Source organism: Phoenix dactylifera, chromosome 16 (assembly GCF_051530095.1).
Source record: "Phoenix dactylifera cultivar Ajwa chromosome 16, Ajwa_hap1_PhDact_Kaust_v1.1, whole genome shotgun sequence".
Classification (NCBI taxonomy): Eukaryota; Viridiplantae; Streptophyta; class Magnoliopsida; order Arecales; family Arecaceae; genus Phoenix; species Phoenix dactylifera.
Window position 1 is genome coordinate 20237496 of NC_143205.1, and position 22712 is coordinate 20260207.

The following is a 22712-nucleotide window of genomic DNA, read 5'->3' on the forward strand; positions in this document are numbered from 1 at the left end:
AGCCTAGGCTTGGTTTCTCAATACTACTACCCAATGCATACAGCGCGCATGAGGGGAAGAGTACTAACTGCTAATTGAGATGCATGTTAACGGAAAGAGTATTGCTCCAGATCGCCTACTAATGGCCACTGCTCAGTTTACCCGAATGCGGCAGGTGGAGAACCATGGACGAAGGCTCGAAGGTAATTTGTGTTGTTACAAAACCAGCAACAGCAATGATGCAGGTGCTTAATTCTAATGGCAAGAAGAAAGACGGAAACAATCTCATCCCAGCCAGCTGAGAGTCCGTGCGATAACTGATTTATAATCCCAAAGCAGTCCATTATATAGGTGAACATAAACTCACAAATCCATTCAAACACAATGACTTGCAGCGGAGAAGGAGAATACCCTGGATGTACTTACCCTTGTCTCCTGACCTTTTAAAACCACTACATTCGACAGCTAAAACAAATCCCCACTTCCTATATATCTACGGCCGAAGCTGCGAGTTAAAAGTACAGCCTCAAACAGAAAGGCAAGAGGATCGTCTCTACAAGATAGCGAGTTAAAGCATACCAGCAATCTCAAGAAGCACAGTAGTAAATTGACGAGTCCACGAGTTGGTCGATCAAACTGACGTGCTCCTTGTTCAGACCTCTCCCTTCATGGTTGGGTACGTACTGAGAATAGAATCCTCGGCGTTGACGAGGTCCGTTATGTCGTCCCAACAACTCAAATGGCTCGTCGGCGCCTGCCAGGCGGCGAGGTCATCTTCACCGATAATGGGATCCAATCTCGTGTAATCGTAGGGAGAGGAGCAGGAAGAAGAAGAGATGGAAGATAAAGGATTGGCGACGTTGCCAGAAGAGCTCATAAGGTCTGCTTCTCCCGGGGCGACTTCGGGCAGGAACGGCGGCATGTCCGACAGCACCGGCCCGGCAAAGAAGCCGCCGCCGCCGTCGATGCCATAATCCAGCGGCAGTGGCGGCGGGGGGTCGAGCAGCACCTGGCGAAGAATCCCGGGGAAGATGCTGCCATGGCCGTCCCCATCGTCAAACGGTGCCATTTGCTTCCGTTGCTGCGGGCGAGCCAAACCGTCTTTATCCATCGAGGCGGATGCGTCGTGCACGGTCTTGGCGCGCTTGTTTTTGCGGCCGCCGCCGACCGGGACGTTGCGAAGCGTGCCGCCTTCGGTCCAGTGCCTGCGGCAGGCCCGGCAGAAGTGTCGCGGCTGCGACTTGCTGTAGTTGTTGTAGTAGCAGAACTTGGTGTTCGCGGACTCGCATCTCGGGCACCTCAGCGGCGCCGTCTTCTGCCTCTGCTGCTGCTGCTCCTGGGCTCTACCTTCGCTTCCTGGCTTCAGCATCTCCGAGCCTCCATCCTTAAATTAACATCCAAATTAAGACCGCATAACTCGAAGAGTATGATGATAAATGCGAAAACAATACAAAGCAATGATCACCTGCGACCAGTCGACGCGATCGCCAGCGACCAGCGTAGAGCTGAGGCCCATGGTTGCCATTGGTGGAAGAAGAAATTAAGAAAGAAGGAAAAAACTGTGAATAGAATCGCACTAGCGTTGCGGGAAGAGGAGTAGGAGGAGGCTGTTGAGTCTATTGAGCGGCCTGAGAGCTTGCGATGCGGCTGCGGAGTGGAATAAGGGGTCCGCGAGGACGAGTGGGCGGGGAGAAGAAGAGGGCATGTCGGAGTGGGATGAAGTCAGGTGGACCGATCAAACGTGGAACGATGGCTATTAGCTCTCTCTCTCTCTCTCCCTACTGCTTCCTTCGCCGCTGATTGTGGTACGACACAGTTCCACGGGATTGATTGATTGAGCCCGAAGCAACGACGACAAGAGGAATAAAGCACCGGACTTAATGGTCACCCCGGGATTCTTTAGCTTCTTTCAAGCTGGTAATCGCTGGTTTGTTCCTCCAAGCACCGATTTATATATTAAGCTGGAAGCCGAGGCTTTGAATGTGTGCGTGTGTGCGCGCGCCCGCGCGAGAGAGAGGCATTGCTTAGTCCTTAAGGCGTTCGAACGGGCCAAAAATAATCGGAACTGGAAACACGTGCGATTCGATGATGAAAAGGAGATTCTGGGAGAGTTTGAAGCAACTACGGAGTTAGGCAGCGGAGCAATTAAATGGGAGAAAGGGGTCGAGGAAAGGGACGCGGTGGGGATGGCGACGGGTACGATGGTCGGTGGAGGAGTGGGTGGTTTTTTCCGCGGGACGGCGGGACCGCTGTCCGATCCGACGCCAAGGTGAGTGGGCGACAGATAGGACGGACAGCGAGATGCGTCGGTGCCCATCGGGACCCACCGGAAAGAGACCCATCCGTCCCTCCATCTCTCCTCACCCCCAGTCCCGGAGTCTTAGCTGCTTGATTGCCCCAATCCTATCCCGCCTCTATTCTCCGCTGTCGCAAATGGACAACCTCTCTATTCTACTCTATAATCTATTCTATTCCCGAGGGGCCCCACTTTCCATCGTATATCATATCGTATGTATCTCCCAAATTATTCCCCCTTCCTCATTAGTTATGTGCGTTCGCCATGCAAGACACTGGTATTGCATGTTACATGTACACGCACTTGCGGGCCAGTAGGGTTGAAATTGGATTGGATATGAATCGAGTAATGAATAAATTCATGTTCATATATATTTTATTTGATGAATATAGATACGAATATAGATATTAGTCAAATACATGTGGATATAAATTGGATACTAAAAGTATGGATATAAATATGATACTTCAATTTTATGATTGACTAGTAAATAATAAATAAAGTTAATAGGATTATTTATTTTTTAAAAAAATTATGAGTGCTGTATAAAATTAAATAGAATTATAAAAAAAAATAGATATTCGAATATGAATCGGATAGTTGTTTATCGATATTCATATTCATTTATTTCTTGGCGGATATTAGTTGATGCTCGAATTTTTATCTATATTCGGATAGAATTAGATACAAAAATGGATCTGGATAGATATTATATGATCCATTTTTATCTCTATTTATCGTCGAACTAAAATGAGTCAACCAAAGAATTTATCATTTTTGTTGTTTTGTATGAATTTCTATTGTTGAACAATGCTAGGCAACTAGGAGTAGTCATGGTTTGCGGACCGAATAATTATCCAGTGAAGGTTGGACCACACATTATGCTTTCCAAAATGAGTAATGCCATATGCATGTTGGAGCAAAAGCCGCCCACCTACGGCGCACTCGTATCACTTGTTATATATATTGGCCATCAAAATCATCAGATAAAGACTAGATCTAACTTGTATCCATGACCTAATCGACGAATGCCAGCAAATCGAATAGCTGTAAGGTGTGTAACTTAGAGAAATTGCTTGCACACTGTTGGTCAAAATAAGAACCATTAATTGATTAGAAGATTGGGTACATAGGCGACTTGTGGAACTTTGGAGGGAACGAAGCTCTTAGCTTAGCTGAAAGGTATGCCTTGGGGAAAAATTTGATGCAACATTATAACTTTGAACTGCATGCATCTCAGGCAGCCAATGTATCGACTTTAATTGATGAGTTTGCTAAAACTTTGATCGTCTCTTTAATTAGCAACAATCCCAACTAATGGTGATGAACTGAATTCCACAATGCAGTGGAGGAATCTTGTACATACTAACTTACTATAACGAGCTCCTTTGTTCTTTCTAGGAAGTCCCGTCCTCCCTTAGCTTTCTCTTGATCCCTCATTTCACTTATAATCAAAAAAGCCAATTTCAGAAGCTTTGTAATAGCAGGATCAAAGATTTGCACATTGTGGGGGGTGTATATGAGATAATATCGTATCCTTTAGCTAAGTTTAGCGGACAAATTGTTAGATGATACGATATCATGATTTAATGTAATGTTGTTGGAGAAATATTTTGCTACCTGGCCCCCCAATAATATTATAACATCTTGACTATTTAAAATTGATGAGAAAGAAATATTTTGTACAAGTTCTCGAGATTCTGTCCCATTTATGGGCCCAAGCAGCCCGTTCCTGCCTATGGTCTAATGGCGTGACAGTTGATTCCACCTATATGTGAAAAAAAATATATTAACTTTTACGTCGAGCCCAAGTGGACCTCAGTAATGATGCAAGTTGGATATGAGGGCCACAAATCTAAGATGACTCGCGACCAGACGCGTTTGGTTTTTGAGCTGTTCTCAGAAATGGCCAAAACATCCATCAAGGCTGCATCGATTCTGATATAGACCTATTGCGTTCTTTAATGGCTCATGACTCACGAACTACTGTTTCTGAGTCAAACTTGGAATCTCCTCCCTCTGCAGTTGCTGAGAGAGGTACCAACCAGTTGATTGAAGTCTCTTTCCAAATAAAAAAAACATTAGGAAGCTGTGTTTCATTCAGCATAGTAGTGTTTAAACTAATCTTATTATGGCCTCCTCACCTTTCATCCAAAGTAGGTGCTAGCAGCTAATAACTGATACACTTGCATCATGATCACCAAATCAAGAATATTAGATCTCCAGCTTAGGCGCCAATCCAAATGACTGAAAGCCATGCAATTAATCATTTTGAATCCAGTCTTAATCAAATCGTCCCATAAATTATGTATGAGCAGATGCATCAAGCAGATATACCTCTAACAAACACCTTATTTTGATTAGGTTAATATTTAATAAATTTGAAGACAAGCAGTTTTGCAGTGCACACACTTTGTCCCTAGCTACATGAGCTGATCATAAATGACTCAAACTAAATACTAAATCATTCTTAAACCTTATCGGATCATGATAAATCCAAATCAACATCATGCCACTCCTAACTAATGGCAAATCACTCTCGAACACAAACAAGCCCAGAACCTTGCAATCCAAACTGTGCGAAACCATGAATCAGGCTATGTCTTTCAACCTGAAGAGCTAGAACCGATGCCTACTCGAACGGAATCAACTCGAGATAATTTTTTGCCCAGACCCAATGACAGAGAAAAAAAGTGCACGTCAAATCTCATGATACCCTCTGCATGATTCCAACGCACGGAGGTGACGAGGGAAGCACACAAGTGGGGCTATCTTATCTTCACCGGTCGGTATTATTTTCCGGTTCACCGAATCGAATCTAAAAGTGGACCCCAGAAACCCAACGCCTCGGAAGCCGAGACCCTCTCGGTCAAGCAACCCGGTGGGGATCGGAACTGGCCCGACGGGTCTAGAAACCCATAAAATTCCTACGCGGATTTAATTCCTGCCGTCGATTATTTCCTGAGTGGACCATCGGACGGTAGATCCTTCTCCCGCATAGAATCGAAGGTAGGTCTCTTCCACCTTTTCTGTTCGAAACCCATCAATCCTTTTCGAGTTCTTGATGCACGAATCCTTCTTCGTCTTCTCAGCGTCCTTCTTGGAGGTTTGGAGTTGGATCTTGATCGCCATGATTTCTCTCTGGGCGGTCTCTCTGTGGTGACTTTTTATCCTCTTCTTCTTGCGCGGCGTCGAAACCAGCAGTCTTTTCTTCCGGGGAGTTGCATCTCGATCGGTCGGCCGGCTTCTTTCTCGATTCTATTGATATTTTTTATAATCCTGGTATCGTCTTGAATGCTTTTCACATTCTTTTGGTTTTTGTTTCGTGATCCAGCAAGAAGAGAAATGTGTTCTTGGTGGCGGCGCATCCCGATGACGAGTCCACGTAAGTAAGGCCCCATTTTTTATTTCTGGTTCCAAAGTTTCTTCGATTCCATTACTGATTTTGGATTGAACTTTTGGTATCTGAGCTGATCTGATATTGGGATCTTGATTTGGATGCTGTTAGTCTAGTTTTTCTCCTTTTCTTGAAATTTCCGAATCAGATATGCGGTCGTTCAATTTTTTGACCAGTGCTCTCAATCTAATGAATGAATAATCTGCAGAAGAACTGATGATTTTCATGGTTTACATATAGATACAGGATTTTGGTAACACGTAAATCGGCAGTGCATTTACGCTTGTTTGCTGAATTAAAGGTGCCATAGGATGACTCTTTTCAGTTGTTTAACTCATGAACAACTGTGGTCTTTATATTTCCCTTTCCTCCCTGTTGCTAGGTTTAACAAAATGGCCCATGAAACAACATTGAACTTGCTTATGACATCGCTGCACACCTGACAGTTTAGTATTTTTCACATTATCTTTTCCCCAAGCTTGTGTCGTTGAGTTGGTTTCTTCATGGTTGAGCTCTTAGTTTTGTTTTCTTGCTCTGGTAACGAACTCTCCTCTTTCGTCTTAATGTCTGTGTGGTCATTCATCATGCATGGGTTTTCTTAGAAATTTATTACTTACCAGTATTTCTAGTATTCACTCTCAATTCATATCTGAGTCTGGCCAACATCTGCTGGCATCTGCTTGTGATATAGAGGGTACTGCGTGAAGAATGAATGAACCAAATGAAACCCTATTCCATGGGTTAAAGGTATATGGCATCTCGAGGATGGGGAGGGTTATGTATTAAATTTAAATTGATATTAAATGGATATTCCACATAGCAATGGAGATAAATAAATATGGATGCTTGCTGTACTTATTATAAGAATAATGGCGTTGCTTTATTTGTGGTGATTCTACGTGGCATGTATTTTGTACTTATCGTACTTCAACTTATTTTCTAACTTTTCAGCTCTGAAGTGAGTAGAATACTTCTTCCAAAAAGTATATTTCCCTGGTAGCATTTCTTTATAACATGTGGTAGTCTTATTGGATATTTGTATGCCTATTTCATCTCAGATACCAAGTACTGGATTGGTACTTTATAGATTCGGTTTAGCATACTTGGTACAGTATGGTATATCCTCTGGGACAATATAAGGTCAGGAGATTCTTTTTTTTTTTTTTTTTGGCTAAAAATCAGGAGATTCTTTTCGGTACAGTATGAAACTGCACAAAACCTATCGATTCCGCCTAATATAGGCCGGTCTGACCCCTGTGCCATATCGAGCATTGGTACTTTACCATTACCTCATTGATACAGTATTCCCAGTACTGGCGATATGGGCATATGGCTCAGTATCATGAATCATGATTTGACTATATTTTTTCGTATAGGTCCACTAGTTGTGTAGTTATTAGTAACTTAACTAGGACTTGAACAATTAACATTTATGATTTCTTTTGTTGATTCTTGAGAAAAACAAATGGCTTGTTCCATTTCCACCTACCATATTATTTATTAAGCATTAACTTCGAATTTACTGTTGCTGCCACCATCTCATGATATATTTGTCTAAATCTGCTTATCAATAAAAAAAGGAAAAAAAGAGAAAAAAGAGTTGTCTAAATCCTACTAGATTATCATGCTGGAACTTGGTGTATTTGCTCCATAACGGCAGTATTAGGCTTAGTTTCTTGAATTTTGAGTAGTTCAAGAGCGGACGCGTGAGGCTCTTATAATTTTAGGCTACGTAATTACTAAAGAAACATAAGTGTAAAATAATATTAGATGCCGAAGAAAATAAGAAATCTACCTATTTTACCATTTCTCTAAATTAAATAATATTGGAATACGTTACATGGATATTCAAGAAGCTAATAGAACTATGATTATCATATTTTACTTAACTAAGATATGTTTTGATTAAGCAGTTTAAATTGTGGAAATGGATTTTTATGTGTGGGGCTTAGTAAATGGGAGATGGAAATAGGAGCAAGATCGTAATGTGTGGCACAAAAGGTAGAAGATCCAGCTACCAATGTTATGACCCATCAGTCCTATTGTTATGTCATTAAAGTGCTAGAATATAAAGGAAGATCTCAACCCATTGGTCTTCGCAGGGTCATTTAGCAACTTGTTGCCTAATGCTTCTTTAGCAATCTATTCATCCACATTCATCCTCTCAGCAGTCTTCTCCAAGACTCACTAGGTTTTATCTTCTAATATAGCCATTTGAATACGTTGTGATTTGAGCAAGTCTTTCTCCCATGTGCTTTTACCTCCAATTTCTAATCAACTCTCACCTAGCATCTAATACTTCAAATTGCACAGAAATAGAGAAATTCCCAAAACTAGTTTCAAAGACCCCTGTTCACCATAATTTTTATTTGGAAGATGCTTAATCTGATAAGTAGGCTTCTAAGTGGTTATTGTAGATTAGCGGTGATTAAGCTCTTGCATGTGTTTGATTTACAGGGCACATTTTGATAATCATGTATTGATTAAAGTAATGTAACACGAGAATTTATTATTATTAAGACTAATCATGCCTCCATTTGCTTTCAACATTTCTTTTAATCAGTTAGTTTGTGGTGGCAATTTTGTAATTTGTCAAATGCATATGATTAATAAGAATCATTGGAAAGCCATGTATTGTACAAAATAATTTAAAGAGATCTGTTCTTGCATGAATCAACATAGTTCATTGGCCACCTGCTTTCCTCTTAACTTCCTCACTTTTTAGGAGGTTTCACTTAAAGGTATGTGATGTAGGTCTTCTTATTTTCCTACTCCTATCCACCAGAAAACTTTTCTGACTACTTGTGCGAGGAATATATTAAATATGAATATGGACATAAACTTCTTATTTACTTCCGAGTTTTAAACTTGTCACATGTCTGACATGGCAGTGGCAGTCTGTTTCTATGACATTGCAATACATATGATTCTTTTAATTCAATGTCCTTCTAGTAGTGGTGCTTAATTTTATCTGGTTAACATCATGATTAGTATAGACAATAAAAGAAAATATCGAAATCATTGTTGCTGGCTTTCATGCAGGTTTTTTGTTCCAACTATTCCTTTTGACCTCAGAGGGGCATAATCTTCACATGCTCTGCATGTCAAGTGGTTTTATATATGACGCTTTCAGAATTGCATGCACACCAGCATAAGGAGTTCTGTTTCTAAATAATGTTGTATAATTTGTAGGATGCTAGTGCAATTCATTATTTTAACCTGTTTGTCTAACTTTGCTGATAACATGTATAGAATGGGACACTAGATTGTGATATAGTAGAATGGAATATTTATTACAAATGCTTCATGCATCCTTTTTGCGAGTCGACAAATTTTTCGATTATTTGAACTAATTCCATCTCATAGCCTATGACTGAAACTCAACAAATTGATTCTTTTGCCAGTAATAACTACTAAATTGTTTAATTGCTGCAATTTTTTTAATGAACCCTGACATATCTTGCTCTTGAGATTAACTGATACAAATGGCTATCTGCTGATGATTATGCAGGTTTGTTGGTGTTTCAGATTCCTTGAACGATGAAAATGTAATACATATAGGATGTATCCTTTTTAAGGCAAGGGAGGGTAAGGCCCACCCATGGATTTCATTAACCGGATGAAATCAAAAGAGTAAAAGTGAGGAAGAAAGAGTAAAATTACATTGATCGAAGAAGAAAACTAGAAGGAACAATGAAAGAGAGGTAAGGATACAGAATTGAGGAAAGAAACATTCGGCGAAGGAGCTGTTGCCAGTGGAGTACACGGTCATGTGCGAAAGATAGCCATGGTTGAAGAGATGAAGGTGGTGATGTCTCTAATAGCATGTGCAAAAAGGTGATGACTAATTATTTAAGATTAGTCAGCTGTATGGACTATGTTAGTTGCTAATATAAAATTTGATGGCTGAAATTGTTTGACTTATTCTTATTGTCATGTCAATGACTCTTTTTTATGGTAACTTTCAGGTTGTGGTGGACTCATACTTTGACTTGAAAAACAGCAACTAACACTATTTTTTTTTCCTGCTATTGAATTTCCAGATCAGTACAAGTACTCTTTGCAAGTATACTGGCCGTGTGGACATCTGGTTGTCTATCTTATTCTGTGTCTAATCCAGGAAGACAGATGTATTGCTTACCCAACAGCCTTCCGCTCAAAGCTCTCTTGCAATGGCTGAACATGAGAGCCAGTGGTTTTGGTATGTATCTTTGAGACTCTCCTTCGGTGAATAGTGGCCATTTACTTTATTTGTATTGTTCAAATAATGAATTAGGGTAGATCTTTTCTTTCTTAATGACAGACCTATGTTTACCTATGTTGATACACTAGAAAGGATGTAGCTCAGAAAAGGGAAAAAAACTGAGAACCACCTTTTTAATAACTTCATACGAGCTGACAATACTCGTAGGAAAGGGTCTTTCTAAAGGTTACAAAAATTCCCATACGTTTGTTGTTACCTCTTTTGCTATTTGTTGGAGGCAAAGAACTCTTGAATTACTATGTAATAAAATAAGTTCCTCCTGTAGCATCCTTTGAATGATTTTTTAGCCTCCTAATTCTTTCTTTCGGCAAGTAGATCTACGAGACATTAGGCTAACAAGATGATCAGCAGAACTTGTTGAATTAGTAAATTGACACTCAACTTTGTTCCTCAAATATCTAAAAAAGGGTAGATTGGACCGCAGTGACGTTAAGCAAATGTTTCCCGCTGATAAAAAGTACTCTGGTTTTTAAAATTTTCATCACAGAAGGTCATATAAAGATAGTGAATTTTAGTCTGTTGATTATATAATTCAACTCCCAGATTCTTGAATAATCCAGGCTCCACCTTATGTATCATGTCCGTCTTATTTTAGAAATATTCATTTTTGAATATATACCTCTTTTACTGGAGCTTTGGATCACAATTGTTTTGAGAAATAGGTAGTGTTTGACCTTTACAGCACATCATGCACAGTGCGAGCTTCAGCACGGCAATGTAGCAGCACAGGGAAAAAAAAATTTGGAAGTAGGTTCTGTTAAAGAAAAAAAGAATATACAATATATTGTATAAATTATAATTAATCAAGCAATGATGGCCTTTATTATAGATATGTCCTAACATTCGTCCATTTGAAATTTTTTTGTGTGTCTTTAAGGCTTGCTTGTGGCTCTGCAGGCTTCGGAGGTTGTTTCTGCTGTTCTCTAGTTATACGAACATGAACACGCTTTGAAAAATCGATCTCCAGCATTTCGTGAATGAATTAACCAGCGACCTTCATTTCATACATTGATTTGATCTTTACCTTGGAACAACTTCGCTCATGTAGCAAGTGCACTCACGGTGTCTCAGACTTATCAGAACAAGGCAATCATCCATGGAGCTCATGGGTTTGTTATGATAGTGATGCAAGATAAGAGTACCAGATTGAAAGAGTGACAGCTCATCTTAGCTCGTACAATGTGCAGATCATAATGTTTGGCTCATAATCCTGCCAAAAGTGGACTCTGTAATTAGGAAGTTCTGATGGCTTTCTGTAATTTCAAGAATACACTTGTGAAATCTGGGCCTATCGTCTGAGTCTATGATTGTCTTGGTAGGATTCTTTGCTTTTATTTTTAAATATTACAAGACTGATGGTCCAGGATCACATCAATTGTTCGCATGGCCTGCTCGGAGTCAATGGTTAATTTCTGAAGTACATGCCGAGGCTTATTGTCTTGCTGGCTGTGAGTCCCTTTCACGAGGTTAAAGGGAAGGGGACGCTCAACAAAAAAATGACATTGTGATGGATTTGCCAACGTGCACACTGGCCCTTTAAGCATGCACAATTTTCCCGGACCAAAAGAACTGCACTTAAGGAAACATATCAAGCAAGAAGTTTGATAAAATTTATGAACGATCATCCCACGAGTTTCGTTTTTTTTTCAAATGCCACTTCTTACGTTTTCAAATGCTGCTCGGTCTGATCACGAGAGTTACAAGGATCATGCCCAAAGACAGCTACGCGCCGGGAGAATTCATCTGAGTTTAGAAAGCAGAAAAGAAGAATTACCTTAGACGGGAGTCATGTTTACATCAAAAAAGGATTTTCTGGAGTCACAGATTCAGATTCAGAAAATGTCTGAGCTATAATTGACTGACTTAATATGTGCATATATATATGCTTGTACACAAGTAACAGGCACGAACAATATCACGACCACAGTGATCAGACCTAGAATTTAAATTCTCTCTTCTTGGATTTCCCTTCCTTCTCCTGCATCTTGCGCTTCCTTTTCTTCTCCGCCTGCAGGGAGTTAAAAACTCATTTGAAGTTGCATCAGCATACTCAGACAAACAGAAGACCAATATTTTTTTTTTTGAAAAAAAAAGCTGAAACAAACCTCTGCGACCATGTCACTGAAATCTTCCTTCTGGTTCCGCAGTTTCTCCTCCTCCCGTGCCTCTTCGTACCTGTGACACAAAATTAAAATTCAATTAGATAACAAATTATCAGTGTCCACTCGATCTAACAAGCATCCATCACAGTTTCTTACTTGGCCGCCAAAACATCATCCATAACTTCCAGCTCCTCTGGTTGTATGGTGACATCCACTTTGTCTGACTTTTGACCCCGCAGAAGATCGACCTGAGAAACAGACGTCGCATAAGCCATGCTTAGAATCCACACAGTAAAGAATGCTCTTAAAAACAAATATCTTCAATTAATCAATTGTCTATTTGAAGCAAAAGCAAATATTTGCTCATCATGCTAATTCATATAAGAAAAAAAATCAATAAAATATCACAGGCATCTCACCCTTTTGGCAGCCGTTTTATCTTGTGTACCAAGGACATACCTGTTTCAGGAAAAGAAAAACAAGATCAGCAACTCATGTACATCTCAGGTAGTTACGATATTGGAAATGATACAAATAAAACCAACATATGCTTCTAATAGGGGCAAAAGAACAAAACACCATACGTGTGAGTTGTTCCAAGCAAAGTCCCAGGAGCAATCCTTTCTTCTTTCTCCTCAAGGACCTTCACATGACAACAGGGGGGAAAATTGATGAGTCAATCAGCTCTAAAACAAAGATTCAGTTGAAGACCCAAAAAACCCAAGCTAAAGCAAAATATTACCTGATATAGTGGTTTCTCAGGCTCCTTTCTCTGTTGCTTCCGAAGATCAATGACATCAGGCGTCTCCACACCAGTTGGAGTGCTATATGCAAAAGAAACATCAGATGACATGTAAAATTGATGCAGTCAACAAAATGACATAAGAGAACAGGAGGAACCTTGAAAGGCTGTCAACAGATTGAATGCCTTCCTCCAACTCCTCTTCTTCCATCAGTTCTTCCTCTTCCTCTTCTTCCTCTTCTTCCTCCTCCTCCAAGTCACCCCAGTGTTTGGTCCGATCAACAGGCTCTTCCTACAATCGAATTCAACAAGTAAACAAGTCCATCACATATGGTTAACAAGTTCTACAAACTCTACCACTGATGAATATTCTGCAATCTCACAGCATGGCTACAGAACCCTAGCAGAATATGTACGACAAAATGTGGAAGCTACTATGAGCTAATTCTTCTTTGAAACTTCGCAGACTACCTAATTCAAAATACCAATGCAAACCGTGCAAAGATACCTCATAATTAATTTGTTCCGGTTGTTGAAGCCCAAAAACATCACCGTACAAAGGACGTCCAGTCTGTCAAACAAACAGCAAAAGGTGGTATCAGAAACGAAAATATGAACAAAGGTGCGTGGTATTTATGACAAGGAAAATGTCAATCAAGAGCAACTTTGTGAACCTACTTCATCAACAGGAGGTTTACCCCAACCTCCAGGATGATAACCAAAGCTGGCACCAGGAGGGATAGGAGCATTCAAACCAGGTATTTTGAGATGTGGATAAGAAGGCGGAGGGCCATATCTCTGGACAAGATTAGCGGCTATCAGTTCACTTAAAAGTACAAGCCACGGAAAACAAATCAAACCAATAGGAAATTTGACAACTGACCTGCATGTTAATAAGCCATGGGGGTGGGGCACCTTCAGGCATACCTAGAGCTTCTTTGAGTTCTTGTGACAACATACCCGGTTTCATTTCCCTCAGCTTGACCTGTCAATTCGCAAAAAAAACCATCAAATCATTAAAAGTTTCCAATCAGGAAGGAAATAGTTACAGAATATTTGAAACAACAAATCCATCCTGTGAAGAACAGTAAAGGCGCCCAAGGTTTCAACACAGAAAGGAATTTCACAGAAAGAACATTACATATGACAGAAGATACTTTATGATATTTTGGAATAATTCCTTATTACATTAAAAATTTGATAATAGCTGCAAACATGCTCATATGCATTAGCATTTCTTGCAAAACTTAACCTCGACAAACTAATAGTGCGAAAATCTAAAGTTATGGATTTGTTTTCAAACACGATGAAGGTGGTCCCATGCAAAATATCTCAAACAAAACCAAATTTGTTTCTTTTAAGACATGCCTAAACAGGGTAAAAACATGTGACTATTTTGGCATCTACGTAGGTTTGACAAAAGTTCAAAGCGAGGTACACCGTCTCGATATCGGGCCCCATACTAGTGCCACCATGTCACTATATCGGTACGCCCGGTATGGAAGCCGGTTCGGCGTACCAAGTGTAGGTACGCCTTCTGTATTGTGTATCGATACCAAACCGGTACAGTACGGTCCATACTACCCGGTTTAGTATGATATGGTGGAGGTTCAAATTGTACTTTTGAAGCATCCCATAGGATCTTGCAGTTCGCATAGCAATGGCCACAACAACCTCCATAAACTGAAGTTCTGAAACTCCAAATGGCCTGTCTACATAAAAATAGTAACATCAACCACCTTTGAGCAACCATATTAGTCAGCATGGACAAGGATCACCTCTGCAACTTGGTCAAAAAACTCGAATAAATGAGCTCAATCATCACGTATAACATGGTTGATGTACTAAACAAGCTCAAAGTGATCTAACTGGTCACTTTCTTACTAGTCCATGCAAACATTCTGGTCGATCTTGTCAAAGAAATCATAACACCTAAGTATTTTGCTTATCGACTAGATTCAAGATTCTCCTTGCAGCATACTCAACACATGAAAGGCATGATACATAACTCACACGACACCTTAAGAAAGGGAACGTGAAATGACCTTCAGCGAATATCAATACTCATCAGATACTTCTAAAATGCGTATCCAATACTCGTGTTAAATAACCTATTTATAAAATTCCAAAAGCGCTACTGATACTTCCCTGATACACTTTGGACAGCTCCTGGATACCTCCAAAACTTTTTTTCTTTTTTTCCTTTTTTTTTGTGGGGGAGGGAGGGGGTGGGGAGCCGCGCGGGAGGGGGATTAATATAAAATATATAGAATGGAATAATAAGCTCATAAAACTTAGCACTATCGTATAAAGTATGGGCTAAGTTATTTCAATAGCCTACTATATTTTGTGGATGCTTCTTTGTTATGCATATGCATATTTGTATGTATGCATGCAAGCATGGATGTATATATAAGATACATGCAAATATTACATACATATAGGTATATTAAAATGCATGTGCGTGCATATATAATAATATTGCCAGATGTATTCTAGTTATATTGCCATATTGGCTATTTCTCTCGTGCCGTATCCGTATATCGCATCCATGTGCATGCTTCGTCAATCAAAATATAGGCTATCAGTGATAGACCCCATCTGGCAGTGGTCAGATTTGGTGAAAAATAACCAGACGGCACACAGGGATCTTAAACGAAGATGCATAAAGTTGGAACGTGAATGAGGGTGGAATGACATTTTATTGAGGAAAAATAGATTTGATAGTCTTCACAGTCTAACATGGCACAACAAACAAGAGTGAGAGGGAAAATTTGAGTGACATACATGAAAAGGTCAAACAACATTATGCAGTCATACATGCATCTGACAATCCAAGTTTCAACTTTTCTAAAACAGCTTCTTTAAAATTTTAAAAAAAAGAGGTAACTTAGTGAAGTTTAAAGGCAAATGTACAACAGTTACATGAAATACTAGAATACATGCGCAAACACTAAAAAACTTAAAAGACTTCTCAATCTACATTCAAGCAAACATAAACCCACATAATTATCAATCTGGGAAGGCCAATAAAGGCCTAGCTTCATAATAAAAAATGATGATCAATGGATCACTAGGAGTAATGCTAAAATAAAATAAAATAAAATTGTAGATACTGGTCTACGTACAGTTAAATTGCACATCATACAAAAAAAAAAGTATGGGGATCCAGAACAACATGTAAAGAACTAAACATAAAGAATGTTTCTGTGTCCATCACTCAATTAGTAAGAAAAACATTTAAAAACCTTATAACAAGTATGCATACGTTCTGGTGATGTTTCTAAGGCAAGAAGCATGAACTCAGTATATCAACTAGATTTGCACAGGAAAAACAGAAAATGGGAGTTAAGGAAAACAAATTGGAAAAGAATATCATTCACCATGTCTGACACACATTTCATATGATGAGTGAATTTTACATGATGGTGCTTACAGGCTAGATAAATGACGCCAGCAGCTCAATTGGATGGGCAGGAGAAAAACAGAGCATTGCTGTAAATATTAAATTGGATTTGATAAAACTTACGATCCCTTACAGGTATTTGAAGAACAGCTAGTTTTATAACATAAAGATGAAGCCATCTGAATTATCTTGAGTTACCATGTATTCATGGCAAGCTAGTCAAATGTCGTTATAAAAAAGGGAAGAAAAATAAAAAAAATGTTAAGTTTCCTTCTACTGATTTTGACTTTAGATGAAATGGGGGGAAAAGTTTTAGCATCTAAATCAACTCTTAGATTTTACCAAGCCAAGATTTTGACATGGTTGGGCTTGAGATCTGGCATCTGCACTACATTTGGTTGAACTCTTAAAGAATATTACTTACCAACAATATAAAAAGTTATTTATGATATACTAGGCTCGGGTACACCAAATTCTTTTTCCTCTCAAGACTACATTTATACATCAATTCCAGCACAATGAGAATAAAAATGACGCTAGGAAATTCATTCTTCAGGCTTGACATGTACAAAAGGAACAAGATTAGTCATAAATTTTGGCAAACATGCTGGTGAAGAGTAAACTATCCAAAGGTTGAGAATTTTCAGAATCTCGCACATCTTCCTCTTTAAAATCATAATTTCTCTCATCTATGTTTCATATCCTTCACTACTGCCATGGAAGGTATGCCCTGTAACCATTCAAGGGCCTACTATATGAAGTTATGAGTTGAATCACATATCACAGGATAATCCATTAGTATCTGAAGGTGTTTTGGAGTGAATCATATTGATCTGATCCTCATATTTTAATATAGACATATAGTATCACACTAAATTGATCAAGCAATGGCAGGAATCAAAAGTTCTCGTACAAGAAAGAGAAAATATAGTCTGAAAAAGCATCTGAATCCTAGATTGATGCATTTTCCCTCCTATCCAGAACATTTTGGAGTAAACAAGGCCTCCATTATAAAGACACTAGCATGATAGTATGAGATAAATGTGACGGAGAGTGGAAGATATGATAGGGTGAGATTTAATGTGATGAAGAGTGGAAGATATGATGGGGCGAGATTTAACAATGGCTGTACGGATTTAGATGATTAGGAACTGGTTTATTGCATATTTCCTACCAGAATTGTTAAGTGGTTTTGTTAATTACTAGAGAACAAAAGGAAAGCAGGGAAGAGAGCATAGTAGCATTTCTCAGGAACTTTTCTTTTTCTCCAATCCTACATGAGTATTGGTTTTGCAAATGGGCTCTACTACTGCCTGTTTATGATAGTTATACAAATGTAAATTAGTACGTCTTATCACCCACTAACCAGAAACTTTTCTTACAGAGCGACCAGACTTTTGATTTCAGTTTATGTAATGGGAGGAAATAAATATGATATGGATCACAAAAACAGTTAGGTTATCACAAAGCATGCAAAAAATGGATGAAAGCATTATGTATTTTCTAAGGCAAATTTTAGGAATGTTAAAAAAATTCCAGTTATCCTTGGCATAACCTTGTTTAAAATATATTTACCAATAATACCCACATAGCAAACAAAAAAAGAAGGAAAAAAACTAACAATTACCTCATGTAGAAAGGCAAGCAATTATTTTAGTTTATGGGAAAAGAAGCTATTATTTGCATTTGCTATAACAAGTGATATATTTTTAATAAAATAAAGCTACACAAATGAACACTTCAAAATAATCACTTCAGAAATTAAAGTTCATCGAGAATTTGTAGAAAGAATTAGCAGAAAGTATATGTAAGTAAACATTATGGGTAAAGGCAAGAAATTAAACAAGAACCCCATTGCTTGATGCCTCGTCTTCTAACAATTTAATGATACAAAGTTTATAATAAATACCTCAAATTCTTTGCCTTCATGGTATAGATCACCATGTGTAGTCAACTTTGGTTTCGTCTGATATTTGAAAAAGGCATCATGCAGAACCTGCAGCAAGAAAAAACAATTAGGCATGAACCAATTTTCCAGATCAATTAAGTTATCGAATAAAAGCTGTTCTGGAGCCAAACTGTTAGATGCATCTCATTTCAAATTTCTTCGAGGTGGCAAAACAGGAACTCAACAAATTACATCTATCTATATATATAGATAGATAGATAGATATAGATAGAGAGAGAGAGAATCATAGGGGGGAAATGTCCGATAATGATATTTATCATGCATCATGACATCACAGAGGAGTTTAACACTCATTGGATAAGTAAACTAGAAAGATAAAGAAACCTGATAATCTATATCCATCTTTCCCATCTTTGGTTGCATGCGCTCGCGCTGCTTCTGTTTCAGCTTCTTGCTGTCCTCTTTTTCAATGTATGCCTGAAAAATAAGCATGAAAAAGAAATCAGCATCAACATAAAGAAAAAAAGGGGTCAAATCTATGGTAATTTTTAACAATATTCGAAAAGGCCATAAACGTATAGTCAAAGTTCGCCGTCTAGGTACCGGACTCCGTACGGGTGCTACACTAGCACTGTATCGGTGTACGGTACAGAATCTTTTCAGCGTACCGAGCATTGATATACCTCCCATACTGTGCACTGGTACCGAACTGATACGGTACGGTATACTCCATGCCACCCAGTTTAGGCCGGTCTAGTATGCTCCGTACCATCCGATTCAGGCCGGTACGACAAACCATGAGTATAGTGATAGTTTAACCCTCAAAAAAATTTGGAACACCTTGGAAGGTTAAACACTAGATTTTGATTTCGGCCCATGCAACTAAAAACCTGATACTTTAGTGAAATGATTTTTTTTATCACCTGTCTTATTTTTTCTATTCCCGTTGCAGCAATGAAGTCAGGAAGTTGAAAAGGCTGCTTCTCGATACCTCGTTTTCCCTGCAAACAATCAGAATAGCACATTAAAACTAGACAAACAAACAATATATTACAGTTAATACCGTAGTTTATTCTAATGATGCCAATATCAAATGAAAAATTTGAATGCGGTGTAAGATCTCAAAACATCTGCAATATCAAAAAAATGTTTCAGTTTGAGTGATGCATAATGACTGACTTTAACAATCCAGGTGCATAATTTTAACTGATATCAGGATGTCAAAAATTTAGTATTCTCTCAATTTAGACAGATGCAGAATCTAGTCTAGACCTTATTTAATTTTGCAGAAGTGGCATCATATGCATCTAACTACACCCCACCACCCTATCAATATATTAAAAGAGAGACCCCTCAAAGGTCCCTTGGGCAAACACCACCATGTCCTGGCTCCTTGTTTGTTACAGCTGGTTCCCTGCAAGAATTACATATATGTATAAGAGGGGCGAAACCTTATCGACTTTATCTTCCCTCACCCCCTTATGAGACCACTCTAAAAGTAATATACACCCCTCATATAATAATGTACATTAAGATATCCATAACATTCATGTCAGAGGCTAAGACTCACCTGTAAGAATTTCCGCTTCTGACACCAGTGCCTTGGAACAGGTACGGTATTCCGATATGCTTTCAGATAAACTAGCAGCTTTGGATCCGCTGCTGTTGCATCCCATACCTTCAAAAAAAAAAACAAACAAATAACAAAAGATTAATCCAAAGTAAAATCACACAAATATCCAGTAGAGACAATCTAATGCCACCACCAAGGAAACTGAACTTTAACTTGAGCATACAAATTACTGAACTCAGGACTCAAACTATTAGGTTCTGTGAGATGATAACATGGATGGTACAGTACAAATTAACACTATGTTACTCTATCACAAGATTGTTGATTGAAGACAATGGATAAGGTACATCTGCTGTTAATGACCAATATATAACAAAGAGTCATTTTCAAATTGTGAAAAAGATCCTTACAAAAGGGACCTAGTAAATGCAAATGACAAAGACAGACATCTAGAATGCTTTATCTGAAGTGCTATAATTATAACCATTTGGGTTGGCTTTATGACCTTCATCTTCCTCATTCCTAATTAGGGAGAATGCTTACTAAAAAGTACTATTTTTTATCGAGGTGGATTAAAGCATGTCTACAGGGAGTCCATGGAAAACAATTAAGATGCAAAAATACCCTTCTTAACTAATCCTAGCCACTCAGCCAGCCGAATCACCTAGTAAACTAGGATACACATAATGATCAACAAAGCATCTCAAGTAAGCTTGATAAAATCCATGGTCATCTACGACCTCCTGCCTTCCAAGTAATATTGATGGAATTCCTCCCTGACAACTCAATTAATCACACACCAGCATAAGTTAATATAAAGTACCATTTCAGCTGCATAAGTAGACTACTGTTCCTTCAAGCACACTAACAAGTAACAACAATTATAGCATACCAGGATGCACAGTTACTGACTAATCCCGAGTGATAAAGGAGCTTTTAAAAGGAAATGTTTGCAGTAACTTTCGAACCAAATAAACTGCCTAGTAACGAGCATAAGTTGTATGATAGCTGGAAGTGAGGAATTTAAAATATTATCTTGAAAGCCAACTGCTCTATTTTAAAAGTTGCACCAAAAAGTCTGAAAAATAATATATAAATAACACAAATTCTCAAACAAGAAAAGACAGCAAAATCTACACCAGCTAAACAATTATGCTAGCACAGGTTTTGTTAATTCATGTCTTTGTGCAGCAGTTTTTTATTCTTATGTATATGCAGAAATCAAGGTCCAGCAGACATTACATAATCATATCGCTTATTGTCTCAATTTTAATAAGCAAAAAAAATCTTCACGTTAGAAATATAACTTTAGGAACTAAAACAGATGCCTAATCTACATCCTTAATAAGCAAATTTGACATGCAATTGTCATAATACATATGGGAGCATAATACATATGGGAGAGAGAAGGAGAGCAATCTACAAACGTACCTCAACAACATCTGGCCTTGAGCATATCTGTTTTAGGTCAGCAATTTTCATCCTCCTTTGCAACTGCAAAGGGTGCAACAAGTTAAGATTTACGAAACTGAGAAAGAAACAATGTAAAAACGCAAGCAGAACTGACCTTTTTCTTTTTATTAGATAATCCTTTCTCCTTTTGCTGAGCATCCTGCTCTTCCTCCTCCGAGTCAGAATCTCCTTTCTTTTTGGATGCCGCATTTGCATCAGACTCATCCTTTTTGGCATCATCCTGCAAGAAAACAAAGAGAAAGAGTTAAAACAACTTCTTCCTCAAACTAAAACAAAGTTTTTCAGTCTAATCACATCCCCTCCCATACCTCCGCACTAGCAGCAGAATCTTTGAAGCTGAACTTCTCAAAGACGTTCCTGAAGTCTTCCAGAAAATTATCTTCTATATCAGCTTTCTCAGGAACATACTCTACCTCAACTGATACCTCAACCTAATATGCAGAATAGATATTTGGGCATGAAAAATAAATATCTCATAAAGTAACATGAGGAACTATAAAAATAATCCTCCGCAGCAATTAAACACGGTCAATAACAGTTGGACCGAGATCAACAAGCCAGATCTAAAATTCTGAAAGAAACCACTAAAAATTAAACAAGAAATCCTAATACTTGAGCGAACGCCACAACAGAACAACGAATGGATGGAGAATTACTACAATTAAGATAAGCGGAACTAACAGATGGACTAAAAGAGAGAAACCCTAACCGTCTGGATTGGCTAAGCCACGAGGGAAGGCGTAGAGAGATACCTCGGAATAAGGATCGGTGTTCTCCTTGGCATCTTCCTGGGATCCTCCACCGCCTTCACTCTCGTCGCCGCCGGCGTCGGCGGAGAGGGACGAAGCCTTGCTGTTCTTCTTCTGCTTCCTCCGTCGCCGGCGCCGCTCGCTCTCGCGGGCTTTCTTCTTCTCGGCCGCGGCGGCGGATCCTCCGTTGCGGAGGGGCTCAGCCTTCGGGCCGCCGTTGGGGTAGGGGATCTCCACGGCCGTTTCAGCGGCAGTCATGGTCGCAGTGGGGAGGGGGCGAGACGAAGAAAGGGGGCCGAGAGCGCCCATTTTATCGTGGAATCATTGGTTTTTTGTTTTACTAAAATGCCCTCCGCGTGGCAAGTAATTGACTAAAACATCCTCCTCTAAGTCGGTGAAGGTTGATCGAGTCCGAGTCGGGACATCGTAACCAAAGCCGGAGCGTCTCGTTTCGCCAGCGTGGCAGCGTCAAATAAAGTGGTGCCTGTTCCATGCCGATCGGAACTCAGCACCAAAGGAAGATGCATGTGAGGGGGTGAAGAGGAAAGAGGATTTGATGTTTTGTTAACGAATGCGAGGGGTGAAATGAGATATTTCATCAGCTGGAAGATGATGAGCTAGTGGTTATTTTTTATTTGTGCAATCAGATATTTGGAGAGTAATAGATGAGATTTTCTTTCTTTTAATTTGTGACTTTTTGCATATAATTGATTACATATTTATAGGATGAAAGAGAGAGGATTTTGTTTAGCTAAAGAAATAAGTTTAGTAAATTTTAACCTTTGTTGATGGTTAATATAATAGACGATTAGATTCGCAAGA

At 39.0% G+C, this 22712-nt stretch overlaps 2 protein-coding genes and 1 long non-coding RNA gene across 3 annotated transcripts; 1 reads left to right on the top strand and 2 right to left on the bottom strand.

The window, feature by feature from the left end:
* Positions 1 to 300: 300 nt before the first annotated feature.
* Positions 301 to 2177, bottom strand: LOC103716311 (uncharacterized). Its single transcript, XM_008804262.6, has 2 exons — positions 1445 to 2177; positions 301 to 1363 (listed from the first exon to the last, which is right to left on the bottom strand). Exons 1-2 carry the CDS (start codon positions 1502 to 1504, stop codon positions 632 to 634), a joined length of 792 nt encoding a protein of 263 aa, XP_008802484.2. The 5' UTR covers positions 1505 to 2177; the 3' UTR covers positions 301 to 631.
* Positions 2178 to 5330: 3153 nt separating this feature from the next.
* Positions 5331 to 11305, top strand: LOC103716301 (uncharacterized). The gene is made up of 5 exons (XR_605500.6): positions 5331 to 5510; positions 5610 to 5660; positions 9184 to 9509; positions 9716 to 9873; positions 10834 to 11305. It is a non-coding gene; the product is annotated as an uncharacterized LOC103716301 (long non-coding RNA).
* A 379-nt stretch (positions 11306 to 11684) lies between these two features.
* Positions 11685 to 22192, bottom strand: LOC103716293 (uncharacterized). The gene is made up of 18 exons (XM_039115136.3): positions 21894 to 22192; positions 21450 to 21572; positions 21236 to 21361; positions 21100 to 21162; positions 19666 to 19773; positions 19019 to 19096; positions 18480 to 18572; positions 18096 to 18182; positions 13664 to 13765; positions 13459 to 13578; positions 13289 to 13351; positions 12939 to 13072; positions 12781 to 12862; positions 12623 to 12681; positions 12458 to 12497; positions 12195 to 12286; positions 12042 to 12111; positions 11685 to 11944 (listed from the first exon to the last, which is right to left on the bottom strand). The coding sequence occupies exons 1-18, from the start codon at positions 22146 to 22148 to the stop codon at positions 11873 to 11875; spliced, it is 1767 nt and encodes a 588-aa protein (XP_038971064.2). The 5' UTR covers positions 22149 to 22192; the 3' UTR covers positions 11685 to 11872.
* Between the last annotated feature and the right edge of the window lie 520 nt (positions 22193 to 22712).